A 15,863-nucleotide genomic window follows, 5' to 3' on the forward strand; every position below is an offset into this window, starting at 1 on the left:
TTATCAAAGATTCCTTTTATTATAGGCTGAGAGGGAACAGTAGTCAAGGGAAAATCTGTCGTGAATCACCTGTTCAGTTGAAAACTGTGAGATATGGAATTTGCCCCTCAGGTATAAACACGCCACCTCTTCCCTTCCCCTTTAACATCTCAAGGAAAGCGACTACAGTACTAATATTTGATGACTCGTGGGTAGTGTGGAATTGTAAAGTAGCACTGTGACCCTTCCTTCCTCTAATATCAAATCCAGCAAATGGTATCATTCATCTACATTTTACCATTCCATCACCACTTCTGTGAATAAAGTGTTATTTTTAAACTGTGAAATAACTTGAAGCCCACCGATACATATGTATCGAAAAAGAATAAAATGTTCTCCAAAACAATGTGTCTGTATATTATTCCATCGCTGTACAATAAACACAATTCACCAAAACAATGAGATTTCTAAATAATTAGAATATAAATGAATACAATATATGGAGAGAAAGGTGTGCAGTAAAAACAAATAATGAATAATTTAATTGATTTTACCTCACAATTTTTACAATAAAATGGCACTGACACTATTGCAACTGCATGACATTCATGCCAAACGTTAAAATCTGCAAAAACTGCACTATATACATAATTCTAAGCTTTAAGTAAATCATTTTATGCAGCATACAAAATATTTAGAAAAAAAAAAAACATGCAAGAATGAGATCACCATGGTAAATCCCTCGTTAAGGATTCGGAAGTTCTATGGCCTGGTCCACATGGGCTGTAGCTTGTATAAGAGCAGTGTGTACAGCTGGCTTTTGCAAAGCTTTCAGCAATCTTCGAGTAGCTTTGTTGAAGACATTGAGGTTCTTCAGACATCTGAAGAAAACTTCAGATCAAGCATGGAGAAACACAGATCCTACTGGGAGTGCTGATGGTCTCTCTAACAAGCTGCTAGCTAGTTTCTAGTAATGAGGACACCTCCTAGCAGCTTGTTTAAACAACACTCCCTTAGGATCTGTGTTTCACCCTGAAAACGTGAACTGAAGGATACTTTCAAGTGATACTAAACCCAGGACCCCGCATTCACTATATCTGGTCTCTCAGGACCCTGCATTCACTATATCTGGTCTCCCAGGACCTTGTATTCACTATATATGTTCTCCCACAGTACACACAACATGGAAATGCAATTATTTTAGTAAATATAAACTGCTAAATACCTTTTCTCACCAGCAGTTAGAGCAGTCTTGTGACTTCAGCAGAGTACTGGTTAAAGCTTGTAGGAGGAGCTTTCTTTCTGCTCTAGTACAGGGGTGGGCAACTGGCCCTCCAACTGTTGTGGAACTACAAGTCTCACCATGTTTATGCCTCTGGGAGTGATGATTTTTAATTGGCAGTCTTGCAGTGCTTCATGGGACATGTAGTTCAACAGGGCCGCAGTTGCCCACTCCTGCTCTAGGACGATGTGAAACCCTTGATCCTCTGTCTAGACCATGCTGATTGGCCCTGTGCTGGTCACATGCACTCTCCCAAGACGAAAAAATTAAACCTCTCAAGCAATGCACACCAAACCGAGCATGTGACTACGGATTCAGTCTGTATCAGGTAGTCATTTCAACAAGAGGGGGATCAGAGAAGACAGCATCAAACAGCCTTTTTACACAATGCAGAGGATTAACCCCTTAGGTTCCACAGTGAGTATAACAAGCATGCTTTACTGCGTATACAGACTGATTTTACTGTTGTGGGTTTAGTAACACTTTAAACACTTCAAAAAAACCTGCTTGAAGCTTGTCAAAAGCTTGAAGTACACACTAAAATACTGCAACCCAGGAAAAATCCTACACTGCACAGGCCAAATTTCATTCCAATTAAAACATTGAAGTGCACTTACATTTATTATTTCTAATAAAAGGCTTACAAGAACAGGCAAGCCTATATGGATCACCACTGCCTTCAATGAAAACCATTGGCTTAAAGCCAGTAAGTTGAGTGGATCTCCCTGCTAAGGATTCCCATTGAAGGAAATAGTGCTCCATAAGCAAGTATTTCAAATATAAATGCAATTTTTACGGTTTCACATTTGTAAACCTAGTGATCTGTGCAGTCCAGTGCTCTCCTGTTTGATGTCTCATACAAAAGATTTCATTTTATAGCAAAACAGAGCACTGCTCTGACTAGTGAAAAGAAAGCTGAGATCTTACTGGTTGCCTTATCATTGATCACCTGCTCCTCAAATCTCAACACAAGCCCTTGGAAAATGGCTTACTTGTGGCTTATTGCTGTAGCCCAGGGATTGTGGTTCCACTTTTTCAGAAGACTGTGAATGATTTTGGTCCTCCTACTCAACTGCAAAAACAAATAAATGCCTATGTTGGACAATCCTGCTTTCTGATCTGGCCCTGTAAGGGGTGCAAGTGAGCCAGCTGCTTTATTAGCATCTTTCTTGCTTCCCTAATATTCAAATAGGACCAATCCAACCTGGTTGTCTCAAAGTCATATCCTTGGTTTCCATCCAATGAAGTCACTAGTTTGTGGCCTGGCTGCTGGTGGGCTGTACTGGTTTCTTATCTGAGATTTTAAACATATTTCTGGCTTTGTGGGGTATACAGGTCAATAGGTTTGAGATAGGAGCTTCTGCAACACCTGTTGGGGGAAAACAACAATATTAGTCAATATGCACTTTTTAAATTAGAACAGGAACAGAGGTCATGGGTAGGGATGCACAGATACCAGTATCGGTGCCAATACCGAGAATTTGCAGGAGTACTCGTACTTGTCAAAATGCTTGATACATGAAACTGATATCAGAATCCCCAGCCACAGGGAGGTTTCCTTCTCCGCTCCTGTGTGAACTCAGCCTATGACAAGCATGGGTTTACACAGGAGCAGTGGGGGAAACTGCATGCGATTTGGACAGGAATCGTACCACATTCCTGTTCAAATCACATGCCATTCTTTGTGGTGCAATTTGCGCCCATACATTTTTTATTGCACCGCAAAGTATTGGTGAGTACTTGACCAAAAGTATCGGTACTCGATCAAAAAAAAAGGGTATCGGTGCATCCCTAGTTATGGGAATATCTTTCAATGGGGACACCTGTTCTGGTGACAACTGTCAGAAGGTGGGATTTCCTGTCACTATGAAGATATTTCCACTCAAATTAAATATACAAGACAGAAAGGGGATTTCTACTTTGAAAAGCAAAAAGTGGAAACTACTATGTTTCTTTGATCAATTCCCTTTTAAAGTGTATGCTCCAGGGTTAACCCTATCCTCGCCAATTGGGAGGTACAGACTTACTAGAGAACATGCACAATGGGCAGCTTCTATACCGACAGATTGCTTTTAATTCAATGAATGAAAAGAGGATTCAGATTTAAAGAAAAGCACTGGATAACTTATGAATAACATTGCTATGTTATTAATTTTGTATTTTTCATTATTAAAAAAAATAGCTTCCACTTTAATCTGCAACCTGCTATGACTCTCTAAAAGTGGCAAGACTTTGAAAAGAAACACCCCAAAAATCTCCTGTCGTGCTTGTACGTTTAATCACTTTTTCTAGAAGCCTCGAAGTAAAATTCCAGCCACTGCCTCTAAGTTTGTGGTAGTAAGCCTTCTTGGTGAGATACTTGTTGTCTCTGTGAGGTACTATATGTCTGGAGAGTAAACTGATTGCATGATTATAGCAGGTAAACCTCCCCATTTAGAAGTCCCCTTCAGGATGTCAGTGGAATGGCCTGTCATGTATGATAATAGAAGGAAAAGAATCTGCAATGAACCTCGCTAAAATCATTGCACCGTAATTGAGGATATGGGGAGGATTACTTTTGTTTTTGTCTGATTGAGGTCACTAGTCCTACAGGTTTCTTCTGGTACTATTCATTTGACCAAATACCAAAAGGCAAAGAACCTCTGATGAAGGGAGGGGGGACATAGTTCAGACAGAGCTGCTGATTGGCTGGCTCTGCCCACATATTTATCACAGAAGCACCTTCAAGCAAAAATCATATAACTAATTCTTCATTGTCTGGTTATACAGTTGTGTTCAAAAGTTTGCATACCCTGGCAGAAATTGTAGCATTGATATTGAAAATATGACTGATCATGCCAAAAAATGCTCTTTTATTGCAGGATGATGATCAAATGAAGCCATTTATTATCAAATACAGTATTTTCTGGCGTATAAGACTACTTTTTATACTTAAAAATATACCCCAAAAATTGGGGGTCGTCTTATATGCGGGGTATAAAATGTGAACCTTGAGTTTGTTTGGGTCAAGCAGGCTGGATGTGTGGTAATACTGTACATACAGTATACCGTGCTGAGCCAAGCTGGCTCAAAACAAATGTCCCTATGACAGATTAATCTGTCAGCCAGCTGGATGTGCGGTATATACAGTATACTGAGCCAAGCGGTTTCAAAACGTACGGTACATCCCTACTGTAATCAGCCCGCTGGATGCGTGTATGTACAATAGCTGCGGCTACATACAGTATACACTGGGCCAATCACGGCGAGTGATGTATTCTACTAATGAATACAAAGCCTGCTCGGATTGGCTGAGTCAGAGAGGTGGGCTGATGATGTCACAACCTCAGCCAATTGGCAAATTTTTTTTCCTTTTTAAAATAGCAAATGTGTCATACTTTCCTGCTCTGTGTAGTGGTTTTGCACAGAGCAGCCCTGATTCTCCTCTTCTTGGGTCCCCTATCGGCGATCCTGGCCCTCCCTCCTGCCAAGTGCCCCCACAGCAAGCAGCTTGCTATAGGGGCACCTAATCAGGCTCGCTCCCAAGACACTGCTCTGCGTGTCCATTCACAAACAAAGTAGTGGGCTCGGCCCTGCCCCTTTCTCTCCTCATTGGCTGTGACTGATAGCAGCAGGAGCCAATGGCACCCGCTGCTGTCTCTGCCAATGAGGAGGGAGAGTCCCCGGAGAGCTGAGGCTAGTGAACTTTGCTGGTTCTAAAGGCTCAAGGTTAAGTAAGCAAGATAGGTCAGAAAAAGGGGGCTTTGTTTCAGTATACAGCACTTTAAAAAATGGTGGCACACTTACCTGATGGTGCCAGTGACCTGATTGACTCAAGGAGGTTGGGGCTGGAGAACTTGATAACACATCGTAAGGGTTCAATCTTTTCAGCAATGCCGGGTTCCCCTTTGAACGTTGTTTCCAGCTGTTACAGGGATAGTAATAGGAGAGAAACCATATACATCAGAACAAATAAATGGTTCCATAGTACTTAGACAGAGTATACTGGTTCTTTCCCAATCAACAGGGCAGAGTATGGGACACTCACCACCCAAACGTCAGCACTGATTAAATATATAGGTAACCAATTATTAAAACAATATTCACACTTCAAAGTACTATATCTTGTTCCTGTAAGGAGACAGATACTCAATACCATACCGCTAGTTAGAATAGTAGGGAATACGCTTGTGACATGGGCCACTTATATGGGCACTTTGTAGACGATAATGTACTAATGTCAACAGAACTCTGTTTGTTTCATGTTTTAACTACTTTATCTGTTTGTACAAGTTTCAAAGGCCTAAAATCAAACAGGAATATAAACAGCAAGGTCTTATTGTTTTACAGCAGCCCTCAAGTCATACTGTTCCAGGGAACAAATGAACGAAAAAGGAGACAAGCGTTAGATATTGTGTGCCATCACATTTAAAAAAAAAAAAAAAAAAGCTGCTCTAGAAGAATCCGGACAATGTGAGGATCCGCTCAGATGCCAGACAGGCAGCCGGCTCAGCCTCTCAGTTTCCCACTGAGAGCCTGAGCCAGCCGCTCCCACCCCCTTTCCAGCCTGGTGCTCCAGTGAGCGCTTGAGGGGAAAAGCAGAGAGAGTGGTGACTGAGCAAACTGAGAACTGAGTGATCAGCAGTCATATGATCACTCAGTTCTCAGGCTTAAAGCCGAAGGGGACAGTAGGAAGGGAAGTATGGATGTTTGGGGTGTTTTTCGACTCCTACATTTTACCTTTAAGCAAAGTCTATGTAACAGTGTTTGTCTATTTGTGACTTTAACCCTGGCAGCCAACTGCAACAGTTTTACAAAGGTCTGAGATAAATTTATCACTGCAGATGAGAGACATTTTCACTTTCACGGGTTCAGGTTTCTTTCTGTTCCAGTGTTACTTCAAAAGCAGCTTAGAGAGAAATGTATGAATCAAGCTGTAACTTCATAGTAAATCTGTTACACAATCTGTCTTACTGTTCCTGTTTAGCATTGCCTTGCTGTGCGACATAATTGATAAAAGTTCCCCACAGAATTTGTATTTTCATACCCTATAGGACGCATGTTCCAATTTTGGAAGGGGCCCATCTCCAAATGTTTCACGAGTCAGATGATGAATCCTCTCTTTTTCCTTAAGGTTTTCATAAGTTACTCTTGGATCCACTAGAAAGGATGTAAAAAAAGTTTGTTAAAGAAGTAAGGCTTTGTTCACACTATTTTTGTAACTCAAGAAAGTAGAAGCTATTTGTTAAAATTCTTTTAAGTTATAGAAATTACAATAGAAAAGAGACGTTGTCTACATGTAGGAAGTATCCACTAGTACTGTGTAATCTCGACTTGACATTTTTAATCTACGTCCTTTTTGAGGTACGTTCTGTTCTATCTAGGATAGCACTGAATCTTATGAAGAAGATGCCACACAGTACACAGAAGTTCTGAATAAATGTTGAGCAGGTTTACTTGGATCCTCCAGACAAGCGGAGACATTTTAGGCATGCACACAAAGAATGTACTGGCATGTACACTACTATCTGGGTTTAGCAAAACACAGTATCATATGTAAAAAGAAATCTTAAAAAAAAGAAAGAAAGAAAGAAAGAAAGAGAAAGAAAGAAGGAAACAAAGAAGGAAAGAAAGAGAAAGAAGGAAGGAAAGAAGGAAGGAAAGAAGGAAGGAAAGAAAGAAGGAAGGAAAGAAAGAAGGAAGGAAAGAAGGAAGGAAAGAAGGAAGGAAGGAAAGAAGGAAGGAAGGAAAGAAGGAAGGAAAGAAGGAAGGAAGGAAGGAAAGAAGGAAGGAAAGAAAGAAGGAAGGAAAGAAGGAAGGAAAGAAGGAAGGAAGGAAGGAAAGAAGGAAGGAAAGAAGGAAGGAAAGAAGGAAGGAAAGAAGGAAGGAAAGAAGGAAGGAAAGAAGGAAGGAAAGAAGGAAGGAAAGAAGGAAGGAAAGAAGGAAGGAAAGAAGGAAGGAAAGAAGGAAGGAAAGAAGGAAGGAAAGAAGGAAGGAAAGAAGGAAGGAAAGAAAGAAGGAAGGAAAGAAGGAAGGAAAGAAAGAAGGAAAGAAAGAAGGAAAGAAAGAAGGAAGGAAAGAAGGAAGGAAAGAAAGAAGGAAGGAAAGAAGGAAAGAAGGAAAAAAAGAAAGAAGGAAAAAAAGAAAGAAAGAAGGAAAGAAAGAAGGAAAGAAAGAAGGAAAGAAGGAAAGAAAGAAAGAAGGAAAGAAAGAAAGAAGGAAAGAAAGAAAGAAGGAAGGAAAGAAGGAAAGAAAGAAAGAAAGAAGGAAAGAAAGAAAGAAAGAAGGAAGGAAAGAAAGAAACAAAGAAGGAAGGAAAGAAAGAAAGAAAGTGCATTCCAAAATTTACCATGGCTTACCTATGGCTGGCGCATAGTTTCTCTTTTGAAGCGGTCTTGGATGATATGCTTGTAAATTCTGTTTAGAATAAATAAACAGTGAGAAACATACACCCCAGAATTCTCTGAAAGTACCATGGCCATTGTACCATTAGTTGTTTAGCTTAAAGCAATGGAATCTAGACACTGCCACTGTTGAAAAGTCTATTTCCAGGTACAACAAAAATACTCTCTCCCTTGCAATGGGGTTGCCCTAGCACTGCAGGGATTAAATGCTCGTTTATGTCTAAGAGTGCTGGAAAAAGCAGTTTTACTTACTTGAATCCCCAGCAGCCAACACAGATCTACTCTCCCTTTGCTCGGGCTTATGGAGTTTCCCTGTGCACCTCCATCTCTAAATGAAGGCTATGGGCCATGCACTGCACCTATGACGTCCGAGGATATATGACTTGTGGAGCGCTGAGAAGAGGCTGCGGATGCCGGTCTTACAGCCTGGAGGGAGCCTGCAGAGGTGGGGGAATCATAAGAAAACGTGCTTTTTCCAGGTACCCTAGACATAAACAAGCATTTAACTATTGTTGTGGGGGAGCAAGGATTTTTAAGACTTTAACCACCTCCTGCCCGCCATATTGTCCAATGACGGGCGCAAGGTGGGTCTCTCGTTCTGGGAGGACATCATATAACGTCCTCCCATTCTCACCGCGCATGCGCGGCTCAGGGAGCGTGCAGCGTGGTGATCGGCGGTGCGCTGTGTCCCTCGGACACAGTGGATCACCAATCCATGAAAAGAGCCGAAGATGTCGGCTCGGTCATGTGATCAGCTGTGTCCAATCACAGCTTATCACATGTAAACAGGGAAATGCTGGTTATCGGCATTTCTCTCCTCTCAAGCTGTCACGCTGACAGAGGAGAGGAGAGCCGGTAATCGGCATTCCGCGGAGGGGACATGTACACTGATAATCAGGGCACTGATGATCAGTGTGGCCCCAGGAGTGCCACCTGTCAGTGTCCATCAGTGCCAGCTGTCAGTGCTGAAAAGTTCCACATGCCAGTGCCCATCAGTGCCTACCAGTACACATCAATGCGACATATCAGTGCCCATCAGAGCTGCCTTTCAGTGTCACCCATCAGTGCCACCTATGAGTGCCGCCAATCAGTGCCGCCAGTCAGTGCCGCCTATCAGTGCCATATATCAGTGCTGCCTTTCAGTGCCCATCAATGATGCCTGTCTAGCCCATCAGTGCCGCCTACCAGTGCCTCCTCATCAATGCCACCTATCAGTGTCCATCAGTGCAGCTTATCAGTGCCCATCATTGCAGCCTCATTAGCGCACATCAGTGGAGAAAAATCACTTATTTACAAAATGTTATAACAAAAACTAAGAAAAAAAAATTTTTTTCAAAGTTTTCTGTGGTTTTTGGTTTAAGAAAAAATAAAAAACCCTGAGGTGATTAAATACCACCAAAATAAAGCTCTGTCACAAAAAAATGCTAAAAATTTCATATGGGTAGTGTTGTATGACCGCGCAACTGTCATTCAAAGTGTGACTGAGAGCTGGAAATTTGCCTGGGCAGGAAGGGGGTATAAGTGCCCTGTAGGCGAGCGGTTAAACCCCAAACCTGGACTCTGCTCGCACAGGAAAGGCTTCTGTGCTCATGTCACATATGTTCTCTAGAGAAAAGGAGCTGTAAGACTTTACCCCACTATTGTCTTCATGCACCTGGAATGTACTCTGATGATATATATGCTGATTTGAAACTAAAAGTTCAGTTGGGCTTTAGGCTTGCCAGGAAAGCCTTGTTCACACCATGTGCAGAGATGAGAGTTTTTCTGCAGGAAAACAATCGTTCTCTATGTGCCCTGTTCACACCACAACAATGGTATCACGTGCAGATTTTTTCTGCGCAGGAATCTGCAACATGTATAAAACTCACAGAAACACACATGAACATTGATATAAACTCGTGTCTGTGCAAGTGAAATCTGCATGTTTTTCCCATCAGTTTGTCTGCAGGTATGGTGTAAATGAGTAAGCCGCACACGTATGGGAAACACATGACTTTAACCTTCTGTTTTTTTATTTGGTTGGTGTTCAGGTGGGATTGGAAAAAAACAAACAGTCGTGTGATTGTCTAGGTATGGCAAATCTGTCCAAAAAAGGTGTTTGCATCTTGATTCAGAAGTTTATTCCCCTTTCCAGTACTTAGCAGAACCACAGACAAAGGTACACCATTGAGGAGTTTGAATCTGCCTCCTAAAATTGATTAAAACTTCTACCAGTGTGTCTATAAAACAAAGCTACAATAAAGAGCAAAGAAACATTTGGATAGAGAAAGTTTCTTTCAGAAGTGATTCTAAAGTTTAGCAGTAGGTGGGAATAGAAGCCATTCATTGCCTTTACCTTATTACAGCTGTTCAAGATACAGAGCTACAAACTCAGGATTTCCTGATGACTTTTCCCACCTGCTGAAGAGGTTTAGAACCAGGCCTGAAAAAGAAACACAGGTCTAAGAAAGAAGTGAGCGATGACACAGCAGCTCTGACACTAAAAGTAATTGAAGTGGAGCTCCACCCAAAAGGGGAAGAAGTTCTGTTTTAAGGCCTCCTTACTCTCTCCTCTTTACTTAATGGCACTTTTTTTTAAGGGGAGAGGGCTTTATCAGGTTCCCCGCTCCCACTTTCGCTCCAATTACGTAGGCCCCCCCCCCCCCCGCAGTCTTCCTTGGACATGTGTCAGGTCCCAGATGACTGTGTGACCATTCACAAAGCGCAGTGCAGTGGGCACCTGGCTGTGAAGTCACAAGGTGTCACAGCCAGGTGCCCACAGTTGGAATGCCAGCATCAGACACAGGGCAGTGATGTGAAGAACAGCTCGGGTGAGCACATTGCTGGATCCTGGGACAGGTAAGTGTCTGCATAATAAAAGTCAGCAGCTGCAGTTTTTGTAGCTGCTGACTTTTAATAGACACCAATTTGACTGGAGCTCCTCTTTAAAGAGAGCCTGCGCTTTGCCTGTAATGCACAACAGGTTTCCTTTATCACAGGAACCCTGAAAGAACATTTCCTTACCATCCAATTGCTACCCCGATATGGAGTCTGGAGAACTATTCAGTGCTACTGGGTAGGGGAAAACATGACATTGCCCCTGCCTCCCCACAATGCAGTGCCTGAGTGATGGCTGACCAAATGGCAAGTAAATATCCGTTGAGCTGAACTTTAGACAACCGACTACACAACTGAAATTCACATACGAGAATGGTCTTTTCTGTCAAGGATATGTAATCCTGGCCAGCCACATTTGTGATTAATGAAATCCTCTGCCAGATACCACATCCAGGCGAGCAACATATTGCTCTATGTTCGCGAAAAGAAATATAATGGGATCACTTTCCTGCACGCAGCCTGGACAATGAAGGAGGAACACCACAAGTTATCAACTCTCCTCACTGTGCTCCCTCCCTCTCTCCGTATGCTCCTTGTCAGCACATGTGTATGCGGCAGAGCCTGACGGGCTGCTATTGCTGACCCTCCCACTTTCAGTCTATGTGCTACTATGAAGGAGATACTAATATGTCAGATATAAGATAAGACTCAGGTTTATGCTGGTTGTTTATAAAATATTATTTGTAAGGAAATGTATTTGAAAAAAACATTTAATGCATATGGATATCTGTCTGAAGTTTAGCTTTAAAATGTCCTTACAGTACAACAGGAATGGACAAAGTACAGGTTCACTATAAGAAAAATGCACAAAGTCTGGAGCAAACACTTTTAAAGCCAATCTCCAGGATAAAAATGTGAGGAGCTTAGGCGGGTATATCTGCCTTCACCAAGTGTGTGTGTGTAGCGGGTATATCTGCCTTCACCAAGTGTGTGTGTGTAGCGGGTATATCTGCCTTCACCAAGTGTGTGTAGCGGGTATATCTGCCTTCACCAAGTGTGTGTAGCGGGTATATCTGCCTTCACCAAGTGTGTGTGTGTAGCGGGTATATCTGCCGTCACCAAGTGTGTGTGTGTAGCGGGTATATCTGCCTTCACCAAGTGTGTGTGTGTAGCGGGTATATCTGCCTTCACCAAGTGTGTGTGTGTAGCGGGTATATCTGCCTTCACCAAGTGTGTGTAGCGGGTTTATCTGCCTTCACCAAGTGTGTGTGTGTAGCGGGTATATCTGCCTTCACCAAGTGTGTGTGTAGCGGGTATATCTGCCTTCACCAAGTGTGTGTGTAGCGGGTATATCTGCCTTCACCAAGTGTGTGTGTAGCGGGTATATCTGCCTTCCCCAAGTGTGTGTGTGCGTGTGTGGGCTGGGGACAAGAGCGACTATCCCGATAGGTTGAGGTCATGGTCATGTTGTCATCACAGTATTCAATAGAGGAAAGGAGTTTATTTGCATTGTACTAAACAAGAACTCACTTGCTTCACGCTTCCTCTGGCAGTAAAGAACTTAACCATTGCTAATGCATTGGTCATGTGGTCTCTAAGTGGTTTGTGGTCTGGTGCTCATCAAAGTCAGTCAACAGTTCTGTCAGAACAATGAGTGATCAAACATCCTATTTGTTGGCACTGGCAAAGTGACCCACACTGGAGAACGCCTGGAGCAGCAGATCTTCCAAAAAAAGCAAGTTGAAGACAATTTGTTACCACAGAAAGTGATGACAAATCCAAAATGTAAGAGTTGTCAAGAGAGCAAGAGATAAATGGAATTCTCCTAATGGGAGAACATGCTGGGGTGACAACTGCCTAAGTGGGGAATTACCCTCACTTTGAATATGGTTCCTCTTACATCCTGATAGGAAGCTAAATCTCTGCAACAGGACACAGTCAGTGAAAGATAAATGGAGTGTGTTAGCCCTTTGCTACTCTATCCAAAACTTAAATGAATATGTTGGCTTTACATACACTTTAACAGCTCTTAGCTCAAACTTACAACTTTCAAATTGTGTTGAAAGCAGGCCATATATCATACCTCGAGTATGTGATCTCACATTTGCAAACAGACAAAAAAGGATGAAATCACCTGATTAAATCTCTTAAAGACTATGTCCTTCAGGGAATCCAAGCATCGACTTTTCAGGTCCATCTCCTGAATCTGATTGTATCTAGCAGCACTTAATATTGCCTATGAAAGACATGCAAATGTTCAAAATGTAATCACAGAGAAGTTAATTGAAGGTTTATCACACAAAAATGCAACAAGCAGTAGTACCCTTTGCATGCACTTTTAGAGTGACAAATCACTTTTATACCTTGCAATGCACTAAAAATGACAGTGGAAGTGGAAGGGTGTTTTTCCCACAATAAGCAGATAAATAGCACATCGGTTCAGTAAAGGTTTCAATGGCAATCAGCCTATTCCAGAACAAAATTATGGGGAAGTGATTAAATTTTTTTTTTTCCATCTAAATCATGCACCCACGTTTTTGATCCTTTTTTTGGCATAAAGTAGAATTCTCTGCACTGATGACTTTGTAGCTAAGTTACTGCACCACCGAATACAAAATTAGATGTACGCCTATCCCCCAAAATTAAAAATACACATGTATTCGTGCAGAAAACAATGTGCAGTTATTTATTTTTTCGCAAATGAGCGCAATGCCAGACTCCTCCCTTCAGCTCCCTGTCCAGAGTAAGGTAGGGGCTCTGTTAGAGAACTGGAGGATGTTAGTGGACTATGAGTGCGGTGATCACTGCATTTGCATTCCATTAAGAACTACACATTCATCGGCTGCTGTGGCATACAGAATTTGTAGTTCATTCAGTCACAGTTGGCAGAGCCCTGCACAGGAGCACCGGTTTTAAATCCGGCAGCTGCTGTGGGGATGAAGAACCCCTGCACGATGCCAGAGTGGCAGCCTTTTTGGAAGGGGGGTCTGCTTGGCACCACGTTGCACTTAAAAGGGAGAAGTACAACCAAAGCTCTTTTGGCTGTACTTCTTTGGATCACAGGAGTGCAGTTCGTTCTGCACTTTTGTGACCCGTTTTCAGCTGACAGCGGGCTGAAGCCACTCAGCCGGTCCAGGCTGGGGAAAGATCTCGAATGGCACCTGGCTCAGCCTCTCAGGGATCCGCTGAGAGCCTGACCCAGCAGTGACTGACAGTGAGAACTCAGCAGTCAGTGGTCATATGATCGCTAAGTTCTCACACTTAGAGCCGGCAGGGGACCAATGCTGTGTAAGTATAATTTGGGGGAAAAAAAAAAAACCAAAGAGAAAACAGGTGGCGCACACACCTAGTGCATTATCCAAGGTTTATTGTAAGGAGTGAAAGAATAATAAAAACATACTCACAGATGAAGCATGTATCTAAAAAGCATAGAAAAATGACAATGGCTGCATCAACAGCAAGGCTCCTACTTTCCATTCATCACACATCAGCATCAGAGGTTGGTCATCAGCTCTGAGGAAAGGGATTCGTCCCCGAAACGTGTCAGCCATTTTACCGCACTGACAGTGAGAACACCTTGCCTGCCGTTGTGGCCATTGTCATTTTTCTATGCTTTTTAGATACATGCTTCGTCTGTGAGTATGTTTTTATTATTCTTTCACTCCTACAATAAACCTTGGATAATGCACTAGGTGTGTGCGCCACCTGTTTTCTCTCTATCCAGTGGCTGATTTCCCCGTCTGAGGAGGGCTGCACCCCTGAAGCATTTCCTTTGGTTGTCGCTGTCCTGGTACCCTTGGCTTCCCTTTAGGCTGTGCATATCCTGAGGCGCTGGAGAGTACATACAAAAAAAACAAACAAACCCCATACTTCTCTTTTAAATATGGATGTAACATGTAACATGGACTTAACCCTTAAACAAATCTTTGCTTTACACATTACTACCAGTGTATAATAAATAGCGGGTACTTCTGGGCATTGGGGAAATTGTGACCCCCTTCCCCGCCGTGCATATAAACGTATTTACTAGTCAACATGTGGGTTCATGTATGTAAAACGGCTTAAAACCAAGCACGAACATCTTAACCCTGGTGGAAGAGTGCATCGCAAATTAAAGCAAAGCTAATCTTAGAGATACTTATTGCCACTCCAGTAATATGACATCCTCAAGCTCCATCACAGCATCTTCACCCATTTTCTTCAGTTCAGCATCTTTGCCCATCTTGATTGGCCTCTATCAAGCAAGCAGATTTGCTAGCAGGCAAGTTGAAGTATTTAATGAAGAAGAGACATTGGGGTTGATTTATTAAAATTGGACAGTGCAAAATCTGGTGCATCAATGCATGGTAGCCAATTAGCGTCTAACATCATTGGTCCATTAAGCTTTGGTAAAAAAAAATTTAAAAAAACTGGAAGCCGAAGGTTTCTATGCAAAGCTTCAACAGATTTTGTATTCTCCAGTTTTAGTAAATCAACCCCATAGTATGTATTTTTGGCCCTTATCTTCATAACAAAAGAGGAGGGATGGGGGGTATTCTGTATGGTTAACACTGTGAGCAGGACAAAGCACTGCTTGAGTTGTGCACAGAAACTTACAAACTCACTGGATTTCTGGAAGGATTAACATTTTTTTCTTCCCAAACAGATATAATAAAACTTTCAATTGCATATCTAACAGACCAAAAGAGAGCAGAATAAGAGAAGTCCATTGTTAGGGTTCATATGCATTTTAAAGGTTTTGATGGATGCTTCTTGCAATTCAGAGAAATTGGACTCTCATATTACGATACCTTGTAGATACACAGTGTTTTAACACACAAGTTCATAGAAATAAATGCTCACTTGCTGGTGCAAGATTAGCATGGCTAGTTCTCATGAAGAAACAAAAGTACGTACCTGACATAAGACAGGCCGGAAGGTACTTGAAAGACTTGAAACAAAGACATAAGGTGTTTGGGTGTGGTACACAACAAAGGTAGGTCTGTACTGATTGGGCTTCATACTAGTTTGACTCCAGGCTAAGCGGATCCAAGTTGCATCTCCAAAATCTTTGAAGTGGATGGTTGCCTAAGAAGTAAAATAGAATGAAAAATAGAAAAAAAAAAAGAAAGCACGTGACTTCTGGTTAATGTTTTTTTGTCTTTTAAGGGAAAATGTGTTTTAAGAAATTTGGTGGCTTAACCAAATAAATGATTGAAACTTGGAGGCTGCCATTGCTAACCTCCTTCTGAAAGGGTTAGTTGCTTGGATGCCACACTAATTTAAAGTAGAAATTCAGTCAAAACCTAAGTTTTAACCTGCTTCCACCTCAATTCTAAGCCCGATATTAAATATCCTGTAAAAATGCGTATACTTACCTAACCTAAAGGAAACCCAGGACCAGCCACGTGATCAGCTACAAG

General features: G+C 42.0%; 1 protein-coding gene across 1 annotated transcript in view; it reads right to left on the reverse strand.

The window, feature by feature from the left end:
• The window catches only part of CENPN (centromere protein N), a 21,472-nt gene continuing 5,609 nt past the window's right edge, over nucleotides 1–15,863 (reverse strand). Inside the window, exons 6-11 of the mRNA XM_089689806.1 lie at nucleotides 15,358–15,528; nucleotides 12,596–12,697; nucleotides 7,600–7,657; nucleotides 6,288–6,400; nucleotides 5,048–5,165; nucleotides 1–2,630 (exon numbers count right to left, since the gene is read on the reverse strand). Of these exons, the coding sequence (XP_089545932.1) occupies nucleotides 2,512–2,630; nucleotides 5,048–5,165; nucleotides 6,288–6,400; nucleotides 7,600–7,657; nucleotides 12,596–12,697; nucleotides 15,358–15,528 (681 nt within the window). The 3' untranslated portion in view covers nucleotides 1–2,511. The remainder of the gene's footprint in view (nucleotides 2,631–5,047; nucleotides 5,166–6,287; nucleotides 6,401–7,599; nucleotides 7,658–12,595; nucleotides 12,698–15,357; nucleotides 15,529–15,863) is intronic.

Source organism: Staurois parvus, unplaced genomic scaffold (assembly GCF_062004578.1).
Source record: "Staurois parvus isolate SC_StPar_1 unplaced genomic scaffold, SC_StPar_1.0 ptg000498l, whole genome shotgun sequence".
Classification (NCBI taxonomy): domain Eukaryota; kingdom Metazoa; phylum Chordata; class Amphibia; order Anura; family Ranidae; genus Staurois; species Staurois parvus.